Source organism: Ziziphus jujuba, chromosome 10 (assembly GCF_031755915.1).
Source record: "Ziziphus jujuba cultivar Dongzao chromosome 10, ASM3175591v1".
Taxonomy (NCBI): Eukaryota; Viridiplantae; Streptophyta; class Magnoliopsida; order Rosales; family Rhamnaceae; genus Ziziphus; species Ziziphus jujuba.
Genome location: NC_083388.1, coordinates 9,013,483 through 9,022,340, shown reverse-complemented (window position 1 = coordinate 9,022,340; position 8,858 = coordinate 9,013,483). Strand labels below are relative to the sequence as shown.

The following is an 8,858-nucleotide window of genomic DNA, read 5'->3' as shown; positions in this document are numbered from 1 at the left end:
GTGGCCGTGAAATTTGGTGGGCTGGCCGGAAATGAGGAGGTGGTGAGGGGTGGCTGGCGCGAGTGGCCTGAAAATGGCCGGAAATGGGTCAAACGGCGGTGGCCGGCGGTGGAGGGAAAGAATCGCCGCCGAGCTTCGCCGGCTCGATCTGGGCGCGTCCGGCGGCGGACGACCCTGAAATTTCGGGGTTCGGCTGAGAATGGAGAGGCGCTCCGGTCTGGCCGGTGTGTGTAGCCCTCCGGTGACCGGACGGTGGCCAACCGGTGGTGGCCGGTCGTTTCTCTCTCTCCTCTCTCTCTCTTTCTCTCTCCTCCCTGTCGTTTTTGCCAAATAAAAGCCACCGTGGATGACACTGTTCATCCACGTGGACCAATCAGGTGATGACACATGGCATTTCATTGTTCATCGATTCAAAAATATTAAAATATTACGGTATCCGGCAAACTTCACGTGTCCATAACTTTTTAACCGTACGTCCAAATTAGGCGTGCCGCTAGTCTGTGAACTCGTATCGACGAGCACTTTACAATCATACCAAAGTCAAAGCAAAATTCTACAACCATAAAAAGTCAACTCCCAGCACCTTTTGGACAGTTTGAATCTCGACTTGTTTTGCCCATAACTTTCAAACCGTAGCTCCGTTTTCAACGTGCTACTAGTCTACGAACTCGTGCCAACGTGTACTTCGTAACGGTACCTTCGTCAACCTAGAATTCCAACCGGAAGAAAATATCAACTTTTGACCCCTTCGGTCAACGGTCAACTGTCAACGGTCAAAGTTGGAAAATTTCCGTTGTACTTTGGGACGGGATGTTACATCTTATGTTGAAATTGAGATTTTTTTTGGCTTACAAGGATGGGTCACTGCTTCCATGAATGCTTTCTTATGTTGTCCTTTTACTGCTGATGAGATTAAAATTAGTTTGCACCAAATGCACCATTCCTAGGCCCCTAGTTGTGATGGTATGCTAGTAATTTTCTATCAAAAATACTGGTCTATTGTAGGTTCAATAGCGATTGATGCTTGTTTGGAGGTTTTAAATAATGATGGGGATATTAGTGCTATCAATCATACCCTCATTACATTGATTCCGAAGGTTCAACACCCAATTGTTGTGACTGATTTTTGACCAATAAGTTTGTGTACTGTGGTTTACAAGTTAATTTCAAAGATGCTAATAAATAGGCTAAAATGTATTCTTTTTTTGATCATTTTCGAAAAGTAAAGTGCATTTGTGCCCCGTCGACAAATTACTGATAACATCATGGTGGCTTTTGAAATAATGCATTTAATTACCAAGAAAACTACTAGCTCGGATGGGTTGCTGGCAACCAAATTGGATATCTGTAAGGCCTAAGATCATGTAGAATGGAGCTTCTTACGTCGACTAATGTTGGAAATGGGTTTTAGGGGGCGATGGGTCGATCTTGTAATGCGATGCATCTCTTCGATGTCCTATTTGGTGCTTCTAAATGGTCATCTGTATGGTTCCATCTCACCTACTCGTGGTCTTCAGCAAAGGGATCCATTATCTCCATATCTATTTTTAATATGCTCTGAAGGTCTTTCCAATCTCTTTAAGCATGCACATGCCATTGGTGATATTAGAGGTCTTCAAGTCGCTCCTCCGAGTCTTATTTTGATGCATTTGTGTTTTGTTAATGATACTATTCTATTTACAAAAGCAACTCAACATGATTGTGAAGTGATTTTACGTTTATTAGCAACATATGAAGCTGCATCTGGCCAAAAAATTAATATGTCCAAGACTGTGCAAACTTTCAGCCTAAATACACTGATTGCTGTGCGCAGTGATGTCTCTCACCTTCTCCAGACTCAAAGACATGATGACCATGTTAAATATCTAGGTTTACCAACCTTTATTGGTAGAAACAAAAATGCTATTTCGGGCAGTAAAAGACAGAATCTGAAAAAAATTGGAGGGATGGAAGGAGAGGTTGTTATCACGGGTAGGGAAGGAGATTTTAATTAAGCAGTGGCTCAGTCAATTCCTACATATTCTATGAGCATTTTTTAGTTGCCTAAGGGTTTCATGCAGTGTATACAAAGCCTCATTTCGAGATTCTGGTGGGAAAATTCTAATGGTAAACAGGGTATTACTTGGATTAGTTGGCAAAGGCCATGTGAACCGAAGGCAATGGGGGATTGGGATTTCGATCTTTAGGGGAGTTTAATCGGGGCAATATTAGCAAATCAATGTTGGCGGCTTATACATGAACCAACATCTCTCGTAGGACGTGTGTTAAAGGGCAAGTATTTTCCGGATGGTACGTTATGGACTGCAAAGATAGGACGGTATCCTTCTTAGCTATGACGGAGTTTAGTCTGGAGAAGAAAAGTGTTGGAATTAGGTGGTATCTGGTATGTTGGTAATGGAATGTCTATAAGAGTGTATAAGGACGCTTGGCTTCCAAGAAAGGGTTCTTTGCATGTCCTTTCTCAACGTTCCCTATCTAAAGATGCCATCGTGGACCGGTTGTTTACTACATCTGGAGGGTGGAATGTTCCCTTAATATGGTCGGTTTTCAATTCAGAGGAAGCTATGCTAGCTGAACAACTACCTATTGGTGGTTTCATGTGTCCAAATAAATTGGCCTGGTCTCATCATTCGAGAGGTATTTACTCTGTTAAATCTGGCTATTGGGTAGCTAGGAAACTAGGACATGGAGGACTAGTGGGAAGTTCTAGCAATCCTTACTCAATGAATTGGTGGACGAAACTATGGCGCTTATCTATTTCTAATAAGGTTAAACTATGTTTTTGGCGTGCTAGCAATGAGGCTTTACAGTGTATGTCTAATCTTGCTAGGAGGCTATCGACTGTGACATCTATATGTCCTATTTGTCAATCTGCTGCTGAGACGACTCTGCATGCTTTGTGGGGTTGTTATACGGCCAAAAGAGTGTGGAAATAGCTTGACCTCTATCAATGTTTGAAGAGTAGCATTCATGATTCCTTTGTGTCTCTTTCCTGCTCTGCTTTTTCTAGTCTTTCATCTGATCAGCAGGAGCAATTTGCTTGGGTTATATGGAGCTTTTGGAATAGGCAAAATGATTTTGTGCATGGTAATACGCAGAAAAGTGATAAAAGTCTTCTTGATGGTGTGTTTTTATTGCAGAACGAATTTAAGGAGGCAAACAGTTTAGTCCTACCACAACCCATGTGTGAACGAAATATATCTTGGACTCCACCGATTGGGAATCGCTTAAAGATAAATGTGGATGTTGCAACTTTGGGTGGTTGTGGTTGAATGGGTATAGATGTGGTTGTTTGAAACTGTAGAGGTGAGTTATAGGAGCTTTAGCTTTACCTGTTACAAATTGCTGGAGTGTCCTTTCTGCCGAACTGCTGGCCATCCGCCATGCCTTGGAGTTTTGTCTTCAAGCTGGTTTTTTCAATGGGGATATTATAAGTGATTCTATGATGGCAATAAAGTTGATTCAATAGTCCACTGCTAGTTTGGATGAGAACTGTTTTTTAGTGGATGACATTAAGTCTTTGCTTATTTGTCATTCTGACTTTTCTTGTAGTTTTGTGGGTAAGGCTGCTAATATGGTCGCTCATACACTTGTAAGACATGCTGTCCATTTAGGGGGCGTTTGGTACGCCGGATAGGTCCGGATCGGACAGGATCGGATAGGATCGGACAGGATAATTAGTGCAGTACTATGTTTGGCATAGTTTCAGACTGAATGATGGACTACCACCCCTATTATCGTTACTGCTACCTCCAACTTCCATTGCTATTTATGTAAAAATTCCATGATTCCAAAAATACCATAAAAAATATGAATTTAATAACAAATAATAAAAATCTCATATGTTATATTTAATATAATTTAGTCTTCATACAAAAGATATAACAAACACCATAAAATTAAACAGTTACAAAATTATATAAATCATAACAATCAACTATTAACCACGACGACTTCTCCACTCATCAAACATATGCCTAGCTAACTCATTTCTCCAATTAGTCCATTGATCCGAAGAACCAATTGACCCTATAATATCTTCATCCCCACTTATGTCAGCATCGTTACTCATATCAAATTCAGCTTCTCCAGGATCAAGTGCCATTTCTCTCCTAATAAGATTATGTATCAAACAACATGCAGTAATTATCTTAATTTGGATTGAAATTGGATAGAACGATGGACTTCTTAAAATTGCCCATCGCATTTTTAGAACCCCAAAACATCTTTCTATTATATTTCTAGCAGATGCATGCTTCATATTGAAATACTCTTCATGATTTGCAGGTGCACAACCATCTCTCCATTCGGAAAGGTGATATCTTGTTCCCCTATATGGTGCAAGAAATCCTTCACCATTAGTGTAACCAGCATCCACTAAATAATAATAACCTAACACAGAAAAATAACTCCTATTAGATAGCGTAATGTTAGTCCATTACAATATAAACTTTAAGGATTGCTCTTACCGGTGGGTACTTTTAATCCATTTGGCCTACTTAATGCATCTCGAAGTACTCTTGAGTCTGAAGCGGAACCTTCCCAACCAGGTAATACAAATATGAATTCCATATTTGGGTTACATACACCTAAGACATTTGTGGCTATCTCACCCTTCCTGGTTCGATATCTCGGCTTATCGATTTCGGGTACATTAACCTTAATATAAGTTCCATCTAATGCTCCCAAACAATTCTAGGTCACAAACAAAATTAGTTACATAAGATATTGCCACATATATCTACGAATTAAATAAAGTAACCAAACTAATTGATTAACATACCTTAAATATTTTCCATCTATCATCCGAACAATTATCTGACACAGGTTCAGGATGCCTCAACAATGTCCCATGTAAACGTAACACTCCATTCAACACTGAATTGAAATATCTACTAACTGTTTCCCCCGATCTATTGAATCTAGTGATAATTGTACGGTTCTTTGTATGATGAGCAATTATATGCAAAAATATGCACACTTGCTCTTCCAATGTAACAGTACCATCTCTTTTAACATATCCATCATGGCGTAATAACTGACATAAAATACCAAATGTTCTCCTATCCATCCTAAGTTGACTAATACAGTTAACATCATTGTCCAACAAACTAGTTACAAAAGACGAACGCAACTCTGCAGTCCTATTTATTCGATTCCTAGCACCTCTATCATTTCTCAATCGCATTGCTACATACATGTACATAAACCCGACAACTATAAAGCATGTACAAAAATATTCTAATGCCTTATCATTTGGAAGCATCAATAATGCCGCTAATTTTCTTCGATCCATATTCACTACAAAAAAGTAAAAATAAGGTTATCATATCTATGCATAAACAAACGAATGTGCAAAAGACATTGGAATTTTCATTATTCATCCTATATATAAACAAACGAAAAAATGTTAGAATTTTTACTCTCATATAGATTATCTATGGTAGGTATAAACACCTAATATCTACTTCTGTTTATCGGTGCAACTAATGAGAACATAGCGTGAATGTAATAATATATGTTTTTAGCTAATGACTTTGAGATAAACAATTCTAAACACATTAGCATATGTTCACAGATATTGCTCAAGTACAAGGATATGACAAGGAGTATCTAACAATCAAACCAATAGACACTACAATGATGCATGAGGAGAAATTTGTTATCTGGATTGGTGCAGTTACATGTCTAAGGGTCACATTTGTTTGAATTTAGTTCTCCATAAACTATTTAAGTATTTCTTTACTTGATTTCAAATAGATTACTTTGTCCTTGTTTCAAAAAATATTTATTTTTAATTTAAAAAACCTATTTATATTTTATGTTTTAAAAAAGATAAAAACCATACATTAATTAGCACCAATCTCTAAACTTTCAAAGTACTCAAACTATTGAGTGAAATTAAATTAATTTACAAAAACCATACATTTAATTAATAAAAAAAAATCATAAAAATTCTCATGCGCTAGCTGGCGATTAAAAGATTTAATTTCTTATTGAAATATAAATGGTGATCAGTCAAATATGGAAATGAATATATCTTTTTTTTTTTTTTTTTCCAAATCACTCAAAATTGCAGCAGAAAATAGTTAAGCAGAAAATATTCAAATATGGAAATGAATATAAACATGAATATCGCCAATTCAATTTTCACAACTTATATGTCTTCAAGTGTTTGTGATCAGCTTGATCAATTCATAAGCCAATAAAAAGCAGTATTTATTATATCAAGTTCTTTGTAGAATTTGTTTTCATATTTCGTCAGAGAGTGGAGTAGTATAGAAGAATAGTATATTAATATTGCAGCAGAAAATAGTTAAGCCGAGGGGAGAGATTGTGACTGGCCCACCTTAGTCACCAACCTACAACCAAAAGACACCAACTAGGAAGGATACAAGCCCATGTGATTCCATAAAAGTAACTATTCTGTCCAAGGCCATGTCAATTGAAGAATCCAGTTTGTCAAAAGAGAATGATAAAGTTAGCAACCACGGCTATGGCCCACCTTAGTCACCAACCTACCATAGCCACTGCATCTTCCCAACCACAGATGCATATCCTAGAAATGTCTATTAAAGCACCCACCAAAACATTTATTATATGAATAAACTACTATTGTTCTCATATTAATAGATAATTATGATTTGTGAATAACTCTCAATAGATCTAGATGAAATATTAATCTGTCATCATTCCTCTCGCATGTTATAATCTAAGTTAACTTCTCAAGTCCATAATCTGATTATATTAGATAACACTACTGCTATTCAGAGCATGGGATTTAGTAAGAACGAGCATCAACATTCAGCATTTCAAGAATTGAGAACAGATAAAACACTCAGTGTAAAATTATTAACAAAAAAAGCTGAATACTGATTTTCCATTCAGTGAGATAATAAACAACTTTTATTCTAAGATCAACAGATAATTATGAATAGCTCTCAATAGACCTAGATGAAATATTAATCTATCATCATTCCTTTGATAAAGTCATAATCTGAGTAACTTCTCAAGTCCATAAACTGATTATATTAGATAATACGACAGATATTCACAGCACAATAACCTGATACTCTGCCTCCACTGGAATGCAATCTAGTGAATATGGTTGTTGGAGACGAGCTATGATGCGATCCTGTCAGAGATAAAGAGTAGTTTTAGGAAGAATACACAAATCCATTGTATAGGACAAATCCATTGATGTCATCCTCTTCTATTTGCCCCTCCAAAAACAAAAATGGAGAGAACATGAAAAGTTCTAGCCATAAAGTAAAAAAAATTCAATAGACATCGATTCTAGTAAGAAGAAATAAAATGGCAAAAAAAAAAAAAACAAATGCCAGAACGAAGAATAAGAAATTTTGTCTACACATCTGTACTCCCAGATTGAAGAAGAAGAAGAAATAAAATGGCAAAAAAAAAAAAAAAAAAAACAAAACAATGCCAGATCGAAGAGAAGAACGAAGAAGAAGAAGAACAATGTAGATGAAGAAGAAGAAGAACGAGAACAGAGAAGAAGAAAAAGAAAAATAAAAAGTCTTTTCTAGCATATCAGAAAAGAGGAATATGCAGATCTAATAAAAAAGAAATAAACTGAAACATGAAGAAGAAGAAGCAGACAAACAATGAGAAGAGAAAGAAGAAGGCAAACTCACAGATTCAAGAAGAAGAACACAGAGCTTGATCTGGGCAGAGGCACGCGAGAGACACCACCAACGCCTTCGATGAGCTCCGGACAGAAATTTGACCCAGGGGGAAGGACGGGTTAGCTTAATCCCCCTCTCGGGGGATTATTTCACTGTAGCAGCTAACTTATCCGCTCCTTCATTTGTTCCTTCCAAACACCGGATTGGGACACAATCCTGTCCAATCCGGTGAAACAAACACGCCCTTAGTTTCATTTGAGTCTTGGTTAGAAGTTGGTCCTGTGTGGCTTGATACTTTATTACAAACTGATATGCACTCTGTTGTTGGTATTTAGTAATAATATTTCCTTTGATTAAAAAAAAATATATATATATATATATATATACTATTATATTTCTATGAATTTGTAGATAACTATTATATTTATATAAAATAGTTGTAATTGGAGATAAACCGTATATAAAACAAAATTATATATAGATAAATGAAACAAAAATATTAAAAAAAATAAATAAATGAAAAAGAAAAAAAAAATGGAGAACAATTAAACGTGTGAGGAGAAAGAGAGGTGGGCACTAAGGACAAAAAGTAAGTAATTAAAAAATAAAATATAAGGAGATAAAATATATATATAAATATACATGAACCTGCATGTGCCCCATGTAGGTCCGCCCATGCCTCATGCCTTTTAAAGCTTTTGTTACTGCCCTTCTTAAAAAATCGCAGCGTCATAAGACATAATTTTGGGAGTAACTTTCATTTTTTTTATTTTTATTTTTTATTTTTTGTTTATTCATTTTTTTTCAGAATATTATATAGAGAAAAGAAACAATATTGGCCAGAATGATAATAAATTACAAGGGAGATTAATTTCTCATCCTAAAAAAAGAAACTTAGCTTGGCCACCCATTAATTCCCTCATGACAAATTAAAAAATAAAAATAAAAAAAGGCTCTAGAAATCAAAATGATGGTATGTCATCTACAATTTAAAGCAATATGGGTCTAAGATAAATTGGCATCCTCTGAAGTAATGTTGCTCATTAATTTCCTCGAATCATCTTAAAAATAATATTTGTTCACCCTTTGTAAGCAATTCTAGTAATAATAGTCCTATCATATTCAACAAACATTTTTTTTAATATATATATATATATATATATATATGTTGACCCGTCCATTGGTCATTTTCTAGCGCCGCCCCTGGGAATT

The 8,858-nt window shown here is 36.1% G+C and overlaps 1 protein-coding gene across 2 annotated transcripts; it reads right to left on the bottom strand.

Moving 5' to 3' along the window:
• Positions 1 to 3,724: 3,724 nt before the first annotated feature.
• Positions 3,725 to 7,897, bottom strand: LOC132799763 (protein ALP1-like). 2 transcript variants are annotated; one of them, XM_060812307.1, is made up of 5 exons: positions 7,656 to 7,897; positions 7,067 to 7,135; positions 4,784 to 5,301; positions 4,470 to 4,695; positions 3,811 to 4,392 (listed from the first exon to the last, which is right to left on the bottom strand). In XM_060812307.1, the coding sequence occupies exons 3-5, from the start codon at positions 5,294 to 5,296 to the stop codon at positions 3,941 to 3,943; spliced, it is 1,191 nt and encodes a 396-aa protein (XP_060668290.1). In that variant the 5' UTR covers positions 5,297 to 5,301; positions 7,067 to 7,135; positions 7,656 to 7,897; the 3' UTR covers positions 3,811 to 3,940. The 2 variants fall into 2 exon arrangements, 1 of the variants encoding a protein (XP_060668290.1); XR_009634614.1 differs by lacking the exons at positions 3,811 to 4,392; positions 4,470 to 4,695; positions 4,784 to 5,301 and adding an exon at positions 3,725 to 3,765.
• Between the last annotated feature and the right edge of the window lie 961 nt (positions 7,898 to 8,858).

What these genes read in the sequence shown, in the direction of transcription:
- LOC132799763 (XM_060812307.1), bottom strand. Translation starts at nt 5,296, where the DNA reads ATGGATCGAAGAAAATTAGCGGCATTATTGATGCTTCCAAATGATAAG. An exon ending in ATAGATGGAAAATATTTAAG is followed by an intron (nt 4,696 to 4,783) that starts GTATGTTAATCA and finishes TTTGTGACCTAG; the next exon opens with AATTGTTTGGGAGCATTAGA. An exon ending in TGGATTAAAAGTACCCACCG is followed by an intron (nt 4,393 to 4,469) that starts GTAAGAGCAATC and finishes TTTCTGTGTTAG; the next exon opens with GTTATTATTATTTAGTGGAT.